The sequence below is a fragment of the Phaenicophaeus curvirostris genome, unplaced genomic scaffold (genome assembly GCF_032191515.1).
Source record: "Phaenicophaeus curvirostris isolate KB17595 unplaced genomic scaffold, BPBGC_Pcur_1.0 scaffold_75, whole genome shotgun sequence".
Classification (NCBI taxonomy): domain Eukaryota; kingdom Metazoa; phylum Chordata; class Aves; order Cuculiformes; family Cuculidae; genus Phaenicophaeus; species Phaenicophaeus curvirostris.
In genome coordinates, this window is record NW_027206697.1 from 24,132 (window position 1) to 41,066 (window position 16,935).

The following is a 16,935-nucleotide window of genomic DNA, read 5'->3' on the forward strand; positions in this document are numbered from 1 at the left end:
GCTTGGGGTCACTGCTGGGTTGGGGTCACTGTAAGCTCCTGGTCACCACCAGCTTGTGGTCACTGCTGGTTTGAGGTCACCATCAGCTCCTGGTCACCATCAACTTGTGGTCACTCCTGGCTTGGGGTCACCATCAGCTCCTGGTCACCACCAGGTTGGGGTCACTGCTGGCTTGGAGTCACCATCAGCTCCTGGTCACCATCAGCTCCTGGTCACCATCAGCTTGTGGTCACTGCTGGTTTGAGGTCACCATCAGCTTGAGGTCACTGCTGGCTTGGGGTCACCACCAGCTCCTGGTCACCATCAGCTTGAGGTCACTGCTGGCTTGGCGTCACCACCAGCTTGGAGTCACCGTTGGCTCAGGATCCCTTGTGGTCACCACCAGCTCCTGGTCACCCTCAGCTTGGGGTCACCACCAGCTTGAGGTCACTGCTGGCTTGGGGTCACTGCTGGCTTGGAGCCACCATCAGCTCCTGGTCACCATCAGCTTGAGGTCACTGCCGGCTTGAGGTCACCATCCCTTTGGGGTCACCACCAGCTCCTGGTCACCATCCTCTCGGGCTCTCCACCCTCTCGAGGTCCCGTCTTGCTTGGATCTCCACCGCCTCGGTCCCTCGGCCGCTCCCGGACGTGGCTCCAATTACCGGTGGCCGGTTGCCACCCTCATTCCAGCCGCGGGTAGGTGGCACCCAACCCGCTGGTGACACCGGGGACGGGTCAGTGGTGGCAGCCGTGTCCCAGTCCAAAGTCCGGTGGTGGTGGCCACACCTCGGTCAACACCCACAACCGGTTCTACCATCCTGTAACCCCTTGGCTGCCACCTCCGGCTGGGAATTAGAGGATTAATTATGGGAACTACGGGATCGTTAAGGTTGGGAAAGAGCTTGAAGATCGTCAAGTCCAACGGTGACCCCAACCCTGCCAGCTCCACCGCTGAACCGTGTCCAGAAGCACCATGTCTACGTGTCTTTTAAACACCTCTAGGAATCAGAGAATCACCAGGTTGGAGAAGATCTCCTGGATCATCAAGTCCAACCATCCCCGTCAATCACTAAATCGCGTCCCTCAGCACCTCGTCCACCCGTCTTCTAAACATCTTCAGGGATGGGGACTCAACCCCCTCCCTGGTGCCTCCACCAGGGCCCCAGGAACCTTTCCAAGAAGTTCTTCCTGGTGTCCAGCCTGGTGGAGCTTGAGGTCGTTCCACCTCGTTGTGTCCCTTGGGAGAAGAGCCCAGCTCCCTCCTCTCCACAACCTCCTCGCAGGGAGTTGGAGAGAGCAATGAGGTCTCCCCTCAGCCTCCTCTTCTCCAGGCTGAACCCCCCCAGGTTCCTCACACGCTCCTCGTGTTCTCCAGCCCCTTCTCCAGCTTCGTTGCTCTTCTCTGCACTCGCTCCAGCCCCTCAAGGTCCTTCTTGGAGTGAGGAACCCAAAACTGAGCTCAGATTTGAGATGTGGCCTCACCGAGTCCATAAATCCCCTCCCTGGCCCTGCTGGTCACCCCGTTTCTCCTCCAAGCCAAGATGCCCTTGGCCTTCTTGGCCCCCTGGGCCACCACTGGCTCCTGTTCAACCAACCCCCCCAGGTCCTTCTCCTCCAGGGACCTTCCAGCCGCTCCTCCCCAAGCCTGGAGCTGCTCAGGGTTGAGATCCAAGAGCAGGACCCGGCGTTTGGCCTCGTTAACCCTCATCCCGTGGATCCAACCTGCCCAGATCCCTCTGGAGAACCTCAAACCCCTCCAGGAGATCCACAAACCCCCAGCTGGAGAGGTCACCGAGAAGAACTGCCCCAACCCCTCCATCCCCTCAACTTGGGGACCCTTCACCGTGTCCAGCGGGGTCCAGGTGGCCTCATCCTGGTGGCCCCCAAACTCCACCTGCCCCCCCAAGTTCTGGTGTCCCCATCTTGGTGTCCTCATCGGGGTGTCCCCCCAACCCTGTCTGCACCCCAAGTTCTGGTGTCCCCATCTAGGTGTCCCCATCTTGGTGTCCTCATCCCAGTTGTCCCCATCCTGGTGACCCCATCTGGTTGTCCCCATCCTGGTGGCCCCCCAGCCTTTTCTGCACCCCGAATCCTGGTGTCCCCATCAAGATGTCCTCATCTTGGCGGCCCCATCCTGGAGTCTCCCTCCTGGTGTCCCCCCAACCCTGTCTGCACCCCAAATCCTGGTGTCCCCATCAAGATGTCCTCATCTTGGGGTCCCCATCCTGGTTATCCCTATCCTGGTGTCTCCATCTTGGTGTCCTCATCTTGGGGTCCTCATCTTGGGGTCCCCATCTTGAGGTCCCCATCCTGGTGTCCCCATCGTGATGTCCTCATCCTGGTATCCCCATTCTCTTGTCCCTATCTTGGTGTCCCTATCTTGGTGTCCCCGTCCTTGGTGTCCCCAACCTGGTGTCCCCAACCTGGTGTCTCCATCCTTGATGTCCCCATCTTGGTGTCTTCACCTTGGTGTCCCCATCTTGATGTCCCCATCTTGATGTCCCCAACCTGGTGTCCCCATCTTGGTGTCCTCATCGGGTTGTCTCCCCAACCCTGTCTGCACCCCAAGTTCTGGTGTCCCCATCTAGGTGTCCCCATCTTGGTGTCCTCATCCCAGTTGTCCCCATCCTGGTGACCCCATCTGGTTGTCCCCATCCTGGTGGCCCCCCAGCCTTTTCTGCACCCCGAATCCCGGTGTCCCCATCAAGATGTCCTCATCTTGGCGTCCCCATCCTGGAGTGTCCCTCCTGGTGTCCCCCCAACCCTGTCTGCACCCCAAATCCTGCTGTCCCCATCAAGATGTCCTCATCTTGGGGTCCCCATCCTGGTTATCCCTATCCTGGCGTCTCCATCTTGGGGTCCTCATCTTGGGGTCCTCATCTTGGGGTCCCCATCTTGAGGTCCCCATCCTGGTGTCCGCATCGTGATGTCCTCATCCGGGTATCCCCATTCTCTTGTCCCCATCTTGGTGTCCCTATCTTAGTGTCCCCGTCCTTGGTGTCCCCAACCTGGTGTCTCCATCCTTGGTGTCTCCATCCTTGGTGTCCCCATCTTGGTGTCCCCATCTTGGTGTCATCATCTTGGTGTCATCATCTTGGTGTCTTCACCTTGGTGTCCCCATCTTGATGTCCCCAACCTGGTGTCCTCATCCTGGTAGCCTCATCTTGGTGTCCCCATCCTGGTGTCCCCATCCTGGTGTCCCCAACCTGGTGTCCCCAACCTGCTGTCCCCATCCTGGTGTTCCCATCGTGGTGTCCCCATCGTGGTGTCCTCAACCTGGTGTCCTCATCCTGGGGTCCCCCCAAGCCTGTCTGCACCCCAAATCCTGGTGTCCCCATCTTGGTGTCCCCATCTTGGTGTCCCTATCCTGCTGTCCCCATCCTGATGTCCCCAACCTGGTGTCCTCATCCTGATATCCTCATACTCATGTCCCCATCTTGGTGTCCCCATCTTGGTGTCCCCATCTTGGTGTCCCCATCCTGATATCCCCAACCTGGTGTCCTCATCCTCACGTCCCCATCCTGATGTCCCCATCCTGGTGTCCTCACCCCCATCCCACCAGCTCCACCACGACGGCCGAGAACACTGTCACCGCTTTATTGGTGCCGGCGTTGACGCGGTTGGCGGCATCGACGCGGTTGGTGGCATCGACGTGGTTGGCGGCGTCGAGGGGTTGGTGGCTTTGACATGGTTGATGATGTTGAGGTGGTTGATGATGTTGAGGTGGTTGATGATGTTGATGCAGTTGATGATGTTGACGTGGTTGATGATGTTGAGGTGGTTGATGATGTTGATGCGGTTGATGATGTTGAGGTGGTTGATGATGTTGACGTGGTTGATGATCTTGAGGTGGTTGATGATCTTGAGGTGGTTGATGATGTTGAGGTGGTTGATGATGTTGATGCAGTTGATGATGTTGATGCAGTTGATGATGTTGATGCAGTTGATGATGTTGACCTGATTGGTGGAGTTGACCTGATTGGTGGAGTTGACCTGGTTTATGGAGTTGACCTGGTTGCTGTGGATGCTTGATGGAGGTCCTGGTGTTGCTGGAGCCCCCCCCAAGCGCCCTCACCAGCGGAACAGGGGTTGTCCGTCCTCCCTCGCCAGCTCCTGGAGGCACTCGAGGAGCAGCAGCGCGTCGGCCCTGGCCGCCGCCGGCACCGTCTCGGCCACCACCTTCCTCAGCTCGGCCACGTTTTGGTGGCCGTCCGGGAGGGCCGACGGGGGGAGGATCCCGTAGGCGTTGACCAAGGCTTCGGTGAAGGCCGCGTGAGCCGCGGGGCTGTAGCCCAAGGTCCGCAGGCGCCCCAGCACGGCCACGTAGCGCCCGGCCGCCGCCGCGCAACGCTGCTCCTCGAAGCCGCCCGGCCCCGCCGCCAGCGCCGTCTGCGGGAGGTGGAACACGACAGTCACGGACTCCCCACGTTGGAGAAGACCCAGCGGCTCAGCGAGTCCAACCAGCCCCGTCAACCACTAAATCGCGTCCCTCAGCGCCGCGTCCACCCGGCTTCTAAACGTCTTCAGGGATGGGGACTCAACCCCCTCCCTGGTGCCTCCACCAGGGCCCCAGGAACCTTTCCGAGAAGTTCTCCCTGACGTCCAGCCTGGTGGAGCTTGAGGTCGTTCCACCTCGTTGTGTCCCCTGGGAGAAGAGCCCAGCTCCCTCCTCTCCACAAGCTCCTCTCAGGGAGTTGGAGAGAGCAATGAGGTCTCCCCTCAGCCTCCTCTTCTCCAGGCTGAACCCCCCCAGGTTCCTCACATGCTCCTCGTGTTCTCCAGCCCCTTCCCCAGCTCCGTTCTCTTCTCTGCACTCGCTCCAGCCCCTCAAGGTCCTTCTTGGGGCGAGGAACCCAAAACTGGCCCCAGATTCGAGATGTGGCCTCACCGAGTCCATAAATCCCCTCCCTGACCTGCTGGTCACCCCGTTTCTCCTCCAAGCCAAGATGCCCTTGGCCTTCTTGGCCCCCTGGGCCCCTGCTGGCTCCTGTTCAACCAACCCCCCCAGGTCCTTCTCCTCCAGGGACCTTCCAGCTGCTCCTCCCCAAGCCTGGAGCTGCTCGGGGTTGGTGACACCCAAGAGCAGGACGCGCCCTTTGGCCTCGTTAACCCTCATCCCGTTGGTCTCAGCCCGTGGATCCAACCTGCTCAGATCCCTCTGGAGAACCTCCAACCCCTCCAGCAGATCCAAACCTCCACCCAGCTTAGTGTCATCTCCAAACTTGCTAAGGATGAAGCCAACACCTTCATCCAGGTCATCGATGAAGACCTTGACCAGGGCTGGAGCCACCACTGAGCCCTGGGGACACCCCTTGTCCCTCCAGCTGGAGTTAACTCCATCTCCCACCACCCTCTGGGCCCTCAATCCAACCAGTTCTCCACCCAGGAGCTCGTTCTCCTCTCCAGCCCCGAGGTGACCGTTCCTGGAGCAGAATCCTCTGAGAACCTGTCTCAAAAGCTTCCCTGATGAGCTGACGCAGGCTCAGCCCCACCACGAGCCCCCATGGGGTTCCACCAAGCTCACCGTGATGATCTTCTCGGGGAGGTTGGCCACGGTGAAGCCGTAGAAGCGGGTGCGGTCGGGGAAGACGTTGGCCAGGATGCGGCGGTCCAGTTGGTAGGCGATCTCGCCCACCAGCTGCTCCCACATGGGCTGGTGGGATCCAGATCCCACATGATCTGGGAACGGGGGGACCGGTGAGACCTGCCCAGGCCACCCGAGGTCCTCAGGTGGCCCCCGGGCACGGTGGGGATGGGGGTGAAGGAGGAGGAGGTGGAGGTGGAGGAGGAGGAGGAGGAGGAGAAGGAGAAGGAGGAGGAGGAGGAGGAGAAGGAGAAGGAGAAGGAGAAGGAGAAGGAGAAGGAGAAGGAGAAGGAGAAGGAGAAGGAGAAGGGGATGAAAGTGTAGGTGGAAATGGAGAAGGAGGAGATGGAGGAGGAGGAGGAGAAGGAGAAGGAGAAGAAGGAGATGAAAGTGTAGGTGGAAATGGAGAAGAAGGAGATGGAGAAGGAGAAGGAGAAAGGAGATGGAGAAGGAGAAAGGAGGAGGAGAAGGAGAAGGAGAAGGAGAAGGAGAAGAGATGGAGAAGGAGAAGGAGGAGGAGAAGGAGAAGGAGAAGAGATGGAGATGGAGAAGGAGAAGGAGATGGAGAAGGAGGAGGAGGAGAAGGAGAAGGAGAAGAGATGGAGATGGAGATGGAGAAGGAGAAGGAGGAGGAGGAGGAGGAGGAGAAGGAGAAGGAGAAGAGATGGAGATGGAGGTGGAGGTGGAGAAGGGGATGAAAGTGTAGATGGAAATAGAGATGGAGAAGGAGGAGGTGGAGAAGGAGGAGATGGAGAAGGAGGAGATAGAGAAGGAGATGGAGAAGAAGATGGAGATGGAGACGGGGATGGGGATGGGGATGGGGATAGAGGTGGAGGTGGAAATGGAGATGGAGATGGGGATGGACATGGAGATGGAGATGGAGATGGAGGTGGAGATGGAGATGAGGACGGGATGGGAACAGCCCCCCTCACCTGTGATCGTTCCACGGCCCAAGGTGCCCCTCGCCCCTCCCTGACCACCTCCCGATGTCCACCCGCCGCGGCCCCGGAAGGCCCGGGGTGCCCCACGGGGGCAAGATCCCGGGAAGCCCCACGTGGTCCACCAAGCGCAGCCCCCACCAAGCCCTCACCTCTGGGCGTGGAGGCCACCACGGGCTCCCAGCCGGTGGCCAGCCGGTGGGCGTCCCGGGCCAGCGGCCGCCTCTCCGCTGGGTCCGCGGGGCCCGCGGTGGGATGGATGGAGGACGGGATGGACTCAGCTCCTGGTCCTCGGAGGTCCGAGAGGGGCAGGCTGCCCGGGGTGGCCTCCGGTGGGGTGGACTCCTGAGCAGGAGGTGGAGGAGGAGGTGGAGGAGGAGGAGGCTGGTGGCCCACGGAGGTGAAGCGGTCAAGGGGGCAGGAGATGCGGTGGAGCTCAGGGTGGACAACAGGGAACCTCGGGAACGCTGCAAGGAGGAGGTGGAGAAGCTGTTATGGAGGCGTGGTGGGACCAGTAACGGTGCTGGAAGCACTGGAGGGACTGGGGTGGGGTGGGGTGGGATGGAGATGGAGATGGAGATGGAGATGGGGATGGGGATGATGGAGATGGAGATGGAGATGGAGATGGGGATGGGGATGGGGATGGAGATGGAGATGGAGATGGAGATGGGGATGGGGATGGAGATGGAGATGGAGATGGGATGGAGATGATGGAGATGATGGAGATGATGGAGATGGAGATGATGGAGATGATGGAGATGGAGATGGAGATGGAGATGGAGATGGAGATGGAGATGGGATGGAGATGATGGAGATGATGGAGATGATGGAGATGGAGATGATGGAGATGATGGAGATGGAGATGGAGATGGAGATGGAGATGGGATGGAGATGATGGAGATGATGGAGATGATGGAGATGATGGAGATGATGGAGATGATGGAGATGGAGATGGAGATGGAGATGGGATGGAGATGGGGATGGGATGGAGATGAGGATGGGATGGAGATGAGGATGGGATGGAGATACGCTCAGCCCACCCCCCCACCCCAGTACTTCTGTTCCCGGGTGGGAGCAGGATCCCGGAGCTGATGTCGGTGCCGCCCGTCACCGTGCTGGACGTCGTCTGCTGCATCGGGGGGACCCGAAAGCGGGAGCCGCGCTCCAGGGCCTGCAAACCGGAGTCCGGGCTGATGGCTGCGCGAGAAGGAGGACAATTGCCACCACGGCACCACCGCGGAATCCAGAGAAACCCTTTGGGTTGGAAGGGACCTCGAAGATCCTCCAGTTCCACCTCCTGGATGGGCAGGGCCACCTCCCGCTGGATCAGGGGCTCCAAGCTCCATCCAACGTGGCCTTCAACCCCTCCAGGGGTGGGATCTGGGGGTTCTGGTTGACACCAAGTTGGAATCATGGAACCGTGAGGTGGTTTGGGTTGGAAGGGACCTCGAAGATTATCCAGTTCCACCTCCTGGATGGGCAGGGCCACCTCCCGCTGGATCAGGAGCTCCAAGCCCCATCCAACGTGGCCTTCAACACCTCCAGGGATGGGATCTGGGGGTTCTGCTTGATGGGAAGTGGGAATCATGGAACCATGAGATGGTTTGGGTTGGAAGGGCCCTCAAAGTCCATCCAGTTCCACCTCCTGGATGGGCAGGGCCACCTCCCGCTGGATCAGGAGCTCCAAGCCCCATCCAACGTGGCCTTCAACATCTCCAGGGATGGAGCAGCCACAGCTTCTCTGGACAACCTCTTCCAGGTCCTCCCCACCCTCCTGGTGAGGAAATTCCTTCCTCACATCTCACCTCAATCAACTCAAACCCCTTCCCCTCCTCCTGTCCCATCCCACCTTGACCAAGAGAACTTCCCCAGCTCCCCTGGAGCCCCTTTCCCTACTGGAAGCAGCTCGAAGGTCTCCCCGGAGCCTTCTCCAGGCTGGAGAACCTCAACGCTGGGCTGGGAGGTTCCTACCTGGGACGTAGAAGGCGAAGGGTCCCAGGCTGGAGCCCTGCGAGGGGTTTCTGTGCCCCCGGGCGCGTTGCTCCTCCATCAGCTGCCCCACCATGCAGATGAGCTCCTCGTTCTCCATCAGCAGCGCCTGGATCCCGCGTCGCAGTTGGTCGTAGCAGGTGAGGACGGTGGCCGCCGCGCCCGTCGGGTGGCCCCGGGGGTCCATGGTGGCCCCGAAACCCCCTCGAGGTCACACCAACGTCTACCCAAGGGCAAGACCGAGGGAGCTTTTGGGGAGGCAGCTGGTCGCCACGGGACACCGGGAGCTACCTGGGTGGCCCCAAGGGTGGCTGCCGGGAGAGGTCACAGAGGGACCTTCCACCTCGGCGTCGGCCACGGGGATGGAGGGCAGGAGGATCTGCTGGGGGAGCTGGGTCCATGGCTGGAGGGCAGGAGGATCTGCAGGGGGATCTGGATCCATGGCTGGAGGGCAGGAGGATCTGCAGAGGGGTCTGGATCCATGGCTGGAGGGCAGGAGGATCTGCAGAGGGGTCTGGATCCCTGGCCGGAGGGCAGGAGGATCTGCTGGGGGAGCTGGATCCATGGGCTGGAGGGCAGGAGGATCTGCAGGGGGATCTGGATCCATGGCTGGAGGGCAGGAGGATCTGCTGGGGGAGCTGGGTCCATGGCTGGAGGGCAGGAGGATCTGCAGAGGGACCTGGATCCATGGCTGGAGGGCAGGAGGATCTGCAGAGGGATCTGGATCCATGGCTGGAGGGCAGGAGGATCTGCAGAGGGATCTGGATCCATGGCTGGAGGGCAGGAGGATCTGCAGAGGGATCTGGATCCATGGCTGGAGGGCAGGAGGATCTGCAGGGGGATCTGGATCCATGGCTGGAGGGCAGGAGGATCTGCTGGGGGAGCTGGGTCCATGGCTGGAGGGCAGGAGGATCTGCTGGGGGATCTGGATCCATGGCTGGAGGGCAGGAGGATCTGCAGAGGGATCTGGATCCATGGCTGGAGGGCAGGAGGATCTGCAGAGGGATCTGGATCCATGGCTGGAGGGCAGGAGGATCTGCAGAGGGATCTGGATCCATGGCTGGAGGGCAGGAGGATCTGCAGAGGGATCTGGATCCATGGCTGGAGGGCAGGAGGATCTGCAGAGGGACCTGGATCCATGGCTGGAGGGCAGGAGGATCTGCAGAGGGATCTGGATCCATGGCTGGAGGGCAGGAGGATCTGCAGAGGGATCTGGATCCATGGCTGGAGGGCAGGAGGATCTGCAGAGGGGTCTGGATCCATGGCTGGAGGGCAGGAGGATCTGCAGAGGGATCTGGATCCATGGCTGGAGGGCAGGAGGATCTGCAGAGGGAGCTGGATCCATGGCTGGAGGGCAGGAGGATCTGCAGAGGGATCTGGATCCATGGCTGGAGGGCAGGAGGATCTGCTGGGGGAGCTGGGTCCATGGCTGGAGGGCAGGAGGATCTGCTGGGGGATCTGGATCCATGGCTGGAGGGCAGGAGGATCTGCAGAGGGATCTGGATCCATGGCTGGAGGGCAGGAGGATCTGCAGAGGGATCTGGATCCATGGCTGGAGGGCAGGAGGATCTGCAGAGGGATCTGGATCCATGGCTGGAGGGCAGGAGGATCTGCAGAGGGATCTGGATCCATGGCTGGAGGGCAGGAGGATCTGCAGAGGGACCTGGATCCATGGCTGGAGGGCAGGAGGATCTGCAGAGGGATCTGGATCCATGGCTGGAGGGCAGGAGGATCTGCAGAGGGATCTGGATCCATGGCTGGAGGGCAGGAGGATCTGCAGAGGGGTCTGGATCCATGGCTGGAGGGCAGGAGGATCTGCAGAGGGATCTGGATCCATGGCTGGAGGGCAGGAGGATCTGCAGAGGGATCTGGATCCATGGCTGGAGGGCAGGAGGATCTGCAGAGGGATCTGGATCCATGGCTGGAGGGCAGGAGGATCTGCAGAGGGACCTGGATCCATGGCTGGAGGGCAGGAGGATCTGCAGAGGGATCTGGATCCATGGCTGGAGGGCAGGAGGATCTGCAGAGGGGTCTGGATCCAGGGCTGGAGGGCAGGAGGATCTGCAGAGGGAGCTGGATCCCTGGCTGGAGGGCAGGAGGATCTGCTGGGGGAGCTGGATCCATGGCTGGAGGGCAGGAGGATCTGCAGAGGGATCTGGATCCATGGCTGGAGGGCAGGAGGATCTGCAGAGGGATCTGGATCCATGGCTGGAGGGCAGGAGGATCTACAGAGGGATCTGGATCCCTGGCTGGAGGGCAGGAGGATCTGCAGAGGGATCTGGATCCCTGGCTGGAGGGCAGGAGGATCTGCAGGGGGATCTGGATCCATGGCTGGAGGGCAGGAGGATCTGCAGAGGGATCTGGATCCATGGCTGGAGGGCAGGAGGATCTGCAGAGGGAGCTGGATCCATGGCTGGAGGGCAGGAGGATCTGCAGAGGGAGCTGGATCCATGGCTGGAGGGCAGGAGGATCTGCAGAGGGATCTGGATCCATGGCTGGAGGGCAGGAGGATCTGCAGAGGGGTCTGGATCCCTGGCTGGAGGGCAGGAGGATCTGCAGAGGGATCTGGATCCATGGCTGGAGGGCAGGAGGATCTGCAGGGGGAGCTGGATCCCTGGCTGGAGGGCAGGAGGATCTACAGAGGGAGCTGGATCCCTGGCTGGAGGGCAGGAGGATCTGCAGAGGGATCTGGATCCATGGCTGGAGGGCAGGAGGATCTGCAGAGGGAGCTGGATCCATGCCTGGAGGGCAGGAGGATCTGCAGAGGGATCTGGATCCATGGCTGGAGGGCAGGAGGATCTGCAGAGGGAGCTGGATCCCTGGCTGGAGAGTGAGAAGGACCTACAGAGGTCCTGGAAGCATCTTCCAAAGAGTTGCTACCACTGTGGCTGCTGACACAAGGGTTTAGGTTGGAAGGGACCTCCAAGCCCATCCAGTTCCACCTCCTGCCATGGGCAGGGACACCTCCCGCTGGATCAGGAGCTCCAAGCTCCATCCAACGTGGCCTTGACCCCCTCCAGGGATCCCACTAGGACCCAGCGTCTCCGCAGCCCCCGAGGGGTCTCGCATTAGGACCCAGCGGCTCCGCAGCCCCCGCGGGGTCTAGCACTAGGACCCAGCGTCTCCGCAGCCCCCGAGGGGTCTCGCACTAGGACCCAGCGTCTCCGCAGCCCCCGAGGCGTCTCGCACTAGGACCCAGCGTCTCCTCATCCCCCGAGGGGTCTCGCACTAGGACCCAGCGTCTCCGCAGCCCCCGAGGGGTCTCACACTAGGACGCAGCGGCCCCCGCAGCCCTCGCAGGGTCTCGCACTGGGACCCAGCGTCTCCGCAGCCCCCGAGGGGTCTCGCACTAGGACCCAGCGTCTCCGCAGCCCCCGAGGGGTCTCGCACTAGGACCCAGCGGTTCCGCAGCCCCCGAGGGGTCTCGCACTAGGACCCAACGTCTCCGCAGCCCCCGAGGGGTCTCGCACTAGGACCCAGCGGCCCCCGCAGCCCCCGCAGGGTCTCGCACTAGGACCCAGCGGCCCCCGCAGCCCCACAATTAATGACTTTTCGCTCTAACAAGAAAACAATCGCCTAGCTTTAAGTTTTGAGCGATTAGTCAGCTCGAGATAAGCTCCAAGAAGGGGCCTAACGCTTAAGGGCTGAAGAGAATAGCAGGAATTTAGCTGAAACAACGGACACGTCAAGAATTCTGTGATTCTAAGAGCAGAGTAGGAGCTGCTCGCACTTAAAAACCACACAGGGTCACAATTGTTTAACTAAAGCAACATATTTCTATGAGCCTTTATGTAGGAAAGGGCCTGTTGCTAGGTGATTCCTTATCAGCAAGATAAGTTATCCGGAACTGCGATAAGAGCGGAAAATAACACTGAGAAGAATGCCAGGAACCTGGAGGCTGGAGTTGAAGAATCCAAGAACCTGGAGGCTGAATTTAAAGGGAGTTAATTGGTTTTATCCCTGAGAAGACACTGAACAGGCACAACCAGGAGGAGCCTCTTCTCAAACTCGTTATAATAAGAAGAGGGAAATGTTATGACTATCTATAGGCAGGTTTTTTTTGAATGTTATGAACATGTAAGGCTTTAGAAAGCCGAGACAAGCTCCCACGATGAGCAAGCACGTTGTTGTTTGGAGAAATAATTCCCTCGTGCGTCTCAGCACCGAATAAACAAACCTGCTTTATAATTGCTTGAATAACAGACTCATGATTACGAGTGTCTCTAGGACCCAGCGGCGCCGCAGCCGCCCGCTCGCACTAGGACCCAGCGGCGCCGCAGCCCCCGAGGGGGCGTGGCTTGAGGCAGGGCCCCATTCATAGGCTCCTTACACGCTCGCCCCGCCCATCCCGGGCTCTGATTGGCTTATCAGCTCCTTAGCCCCGCCCCCCTCGCGGCGCTGATTGGCTGCCGGGCCCACCCCTTCCCACGCGGCGGGTTCCGGCATGGAGGAAGCGGCCGTGGCGGAGCTGGCGGCGCTGCTGGCGGCCCCGGCGGCGAGAGCGGGAGCGGCGGAGGCTGCCCTGGCGCTGTCGGGGAGCGCCGAGGGGCGGAGGCTGCTGCTGGAGGGGCGGCATGGGGTCCTGGAGGCGTTGTTGGAGCTGGCGACCAAACCGTGGCCACCAGCTGCTTGCTGCGCATCGGGCGGAAAGGTCAACCCCCCACACGGGAGGGCGAGGGCGGCCAGGTCTACCCTACCCCCACCCGCGGGCTCGGGCGGCCAGGTCTACCCGCGGGCTCGGGCGGCCAGGTCTACCCGCGGGCTCGGGCGGCCAGGTCTACCCGAGGGCTCGGGCGGCCAGGTCTACCCGCGGGCTCGGGCGGCCAGGTCTACCCCCAGGCTCGGGCTGCTAGGCACGGATGGTCAGGGCGCTGGTCTCACCCCCAGGAGCACTAGGAGCACTAGTCCCACTCCCAGAAACACTTGGAGAAGTGGGAGCACTGGTCCCACCCCTAGGAGCACTGGCATCAATTAGGAGCACTGGGAGCACTGGTCCCAGCCCTAGCGGCACTGGGAGAATTGGGAGTCCTAGGAGCGCTGGTATCACTGGTTCCAGCCCTGGGAGCACTGCATAGAATAAATTGGATCATCGACTCCAACCAATAATTCTATGCTCCAGTAATTCTGTATTTTAGTTTTAAAGTCACAGAAACTATACGTAATACTCATATTAGTAACGTCTAACCAATGTTCTCTTGTTTCAGGGCGGTGGCTGCCAGGTCAACCCGAGCGGTGGCTGCCAGGTCAACCCAGGCGGTGGCTGCCAGGTCAACCCAAGCTGTGGCTGCCAGGTCAACCCGAGCGGTGGCTGCCAGGTCAACCCGAGCGGTGGCTGCCAGGTCAACCCAAGCTGTGGCTGCCAGGTCAACCCGGCTCTGAGCTGCCTGGTCAACCTCTCCTCGGAACCTGCCGCCCGCGAGCCCCTTCTGGCCGCTCTCCCCGCCCTGCTGGGGCTGCTGCCGGCCGGCCCGGCTTGCGGGGCGCTCGCCAACGTGTGCCGGGAGCCGGGGGCGGCTCAGCGGGTGCTGCGGGGGCTGGAGGAGAGCGGCCCCGGGCTGGCGTCGCTCCTCGAGGCGCTGGGGGAGCCGCGGCCGCCTCCGGAGCTCGGCTCCCTCCTCTGCAACCTCAGCCAGGTCCCCGAGGGGCGCCGGGGGATCCTCGACCGCTCCCGGTACGGCCGCGGGGGGGGCCAGCAAAACCCCGGGGGGGGCTCCGGGAACTGGGGGGGTCGTTCCAGTCTGATACTGGGATGGGGTCCCAGCAAACTGGGGGGGCTCTGAGCTGCCCCCCCCCCGTCCCCCCAGGCGCTCGGTGCAGCGTCTCCTGCCCCACACGCAGCTCGGGGCCCCGATCGACCTTCGCCGCGGGGCGGTGGGAGCTCTGAGGAACTGCTGCTTCCAGCACGGTGGGTTCCTCAAGGTTCCTCAAGGTTCTAGAAGGTTCTAGAACCTCCTTGGATGGTGGGATGGGACCTGAGGAACCAGTTGGGGGGATGGAGGATGGTGGGATGGGACCTGAGGAACCTGTGGATGGGATGGAGGATGGTGGGATGGGACCTGAGGAACCAGTTGGGGGGATGGAGGATGGTGGGATGGGACCTGAGGAACCTGTGGATGGGATGGAGGATGGTGGGATGGGACCTGAGGAACCAGTTGGGGGGATGGAGGATGGTGGGATGGGACCTGAGGAACCAGTTGGGGTTGGAGGATGGTGGGATGGGACCTGAGGAACCTGTGGATGGGGTGGAGGATGGTGGGATGGGACCTGAGGAACCTGTGGATGGGATGGAGGATGGTGGGATGGGACTGTGGGTTTTCTCCATGGGTTTTGTGGTCTTCTCCGTTGACTCCACGTTCCTCCTAGAGGACCACGAGTGGCTCCTGGGCGAGGAGGTCGATGTTCTCCCCTTTCTCCTCCTCCCTCTGGCTGGACCCGAGGAGTTCCCCGAGGATGAGATGGAACGTGAGTGGATTCCGAGGGGGGATTCGGGAGGGTGGGACCTCCTGGGGCCGGTCCCACCGCGCCGGTGGCTTCTCCCCCAGGGCTCCCCGTGGACCTTCAGTACCTCCCGGCGGACAAGAAGCGCGAGGAGGATCCCGAGATCCGGAAGATGCTGCTGGAGAGCATCATGCTGGTGGGTCCCAAAAGACGTCTGGAGGGCGAGGGATCCATGGATCCGGCCTGGTCAGATCCCTCTGGAGATCCCCCAGCCATGGATCCAGCCCAGAACCCCCTGGAGATGCCTCCAGCCCATGGATCCATTCCTAGAATCCTCTGTAGATCCTCCATCCATGGATCCAGCCCAGAACCCTCTGTAGATCCTCCACTCATGAATCCAGAACCCTCTGTAGATCCACAACCCATGGATCCATCCCAGATCCCTCTGTAGATCCTCCACCCATGGATCCAGAACCCTCTGTAGATCCCCCAGCCCATGGATCCAGCCCAGAACCCTCTGGAGGTGCCTCCAGCTCATGGATCCATGTCCAGATCCCTCTGGAGATGCCTCCAGTCCATCGATCCATTTGTAGAACCCTCTGTAGATCCTCCACCCATGGATCCATCCCAGAACCCTCTGTAGATCCTCCAGCCCCTGGATCCAGGCTCAGATCCCTCTGGAGATGCCTCCAGCCCATGGATCCATTCCTAAAACCCTCTGTAGATCCTCCATCCATGGATCCATGTCCAGATCACTCTGGAGATGCCTCCATCCATGGATCCACCTCCAGGTCCCTCTCTAGACCCTCCACCCCTGGATCCATCCTAGAACCCTCTGTAGATCCTCCACCCATGGATCCACACTCAGATCCCTCTGGAGGTGCCTCCATCCATGGATCCATGTCCAGAACCCTCCATAGATCCTCCACCCATGGATCCATGTCTAGATCCCTCTGGCGATGCCTCCAGCTCATGGATCCACACCCAGATCCCTCTAGAGATGGCTCCATCCATGGATCCATGTCCAGAACCCTCCATAGATCCTCCACCCATGGATCCAGAACCCCCTGTAGATCCTCCACCCATGGATCCAGAACCCTTTCTAGATCCTCCACCCCTGGATCCACCCCGGATCCCCCTGTAGATCCTCCACCCATGGATTCAGAACCCTCTGTAGATCCTCCACCCCTGGATCCAGAACCCTCTGTGGATCCTCCATCCATGGATCCAGCCCAGAACCCTCTGTAGATCCTCCACTCATGAATCCAGAACCCCCTGTAGATCCTCCACCCATGGATCCAGATCCCTCTGTGGATCCTCCACCCATGGATCCAGAACCCCCTGTAGATCCTCCAGCCCTGGCCCCGTGTCCGCAGCTCTCGGCCACCCCCGCCGGGCGCCGCCGCCTCCGGGCCGCGGGGACCTTCCTGGTGCTGCGGGAGCTTCACCGCTGGGAGCCGGAGCCGCGCGTGCTGGGGGCCTGCGAGAACCTCATCCAGGTGGGGCCGGGGGGGCCCCCGATCCCTTGGCCCCAGCCCCAACCCGATCCCTTGGCCCCGTTCTCCGGCCCCGATCCCTTGGCCCCAATCCCAAAGCTGATCCCTTGGCCCCAGCCCCAGCCCGATCCCTTGGCCCCATCCCACCCCTGATCCCTTGGCCCCGATCCCTGAGACAGCCCCCGGACTCAAGTGGATCCTTGGCCCCGATCCCTGGCCCTGTTATCGAGCTGCTCCTTGGCCCCGTTCCCTGTGACAATCCTCGGTCCTGGTCCTGATCCCTTGGCCCCAGCTGGTCCCTCGGCCCCATCCCAACGCCAATCCCTTGGCCCCCTTCCTCTAGCCGATCCCTTGGCCCCGTTCCCAGCCAGATCCTTGGCCCTCTGGCCCAGATGATCCCTTGGCCCTGTTCTTGACCCCATCCCTTGGCCGCAACCCCAATCCCTGGCCTTGATCCCTTGGCCCCGTTTCACCCCGATCCCAAAGCTGATCCCTTGGCCCCATCCCA

General features: G+C 61.3%; 2 protein-coding genes across 2 annotated transcripts; one reads left to right on the plus strand and one right to left on the minus strand.

The window, feature by feature from the left end:
• Positions 1-4,029: 4,029 nt before the first annotated feature.
• Positions 4,030-8,680, minus strand: LOC138734418 (speriolin-like). The gene is made up of 5 exons (XM_069882030.1): positions 8,476-8,680; positions 7,561-7,701; positions 6,657-6,971; positions 5,507-5,661; positions 4,030-4,371 (listed from the first exon to the last, which is right to left on the minus strand). Exons 1-5 carry the CDS (start codon positions 8,678-8,680, stop codon positions 4,054-4,056), a joined length of 1,134 nt encoding a protein of 377 aa, XP_069738131.1. The 3' UTR covers positions 4,030-4,053.
• A 4,235-nt stretch (positions 8,681-12,915) lies between these two features.
• On the plus strand, positions 12,916-16,580 carry LOC138734419 (protein HGH1 homolog). The gene is made up of 6 exons (XM_069882031.1): positions 12,916-13,120; positions 13,857-14,164; positions 14,298-14,398; positions 14,857-14,955; positions 15,036-15,127; positions 16,308-16,580. The coding sequence occupies exons 1-6, from the start codon at positions 12,938-12,940 to the stop codon at positions 16,578-16,580; spliced, it is 1,056 nt and encodes a 351-aa protein (XP_069738132.1). The 5' UTR covers positions 12,916-12,937.
• Positions 16,581-16,935: the final 355 nt, after the last annotated feature.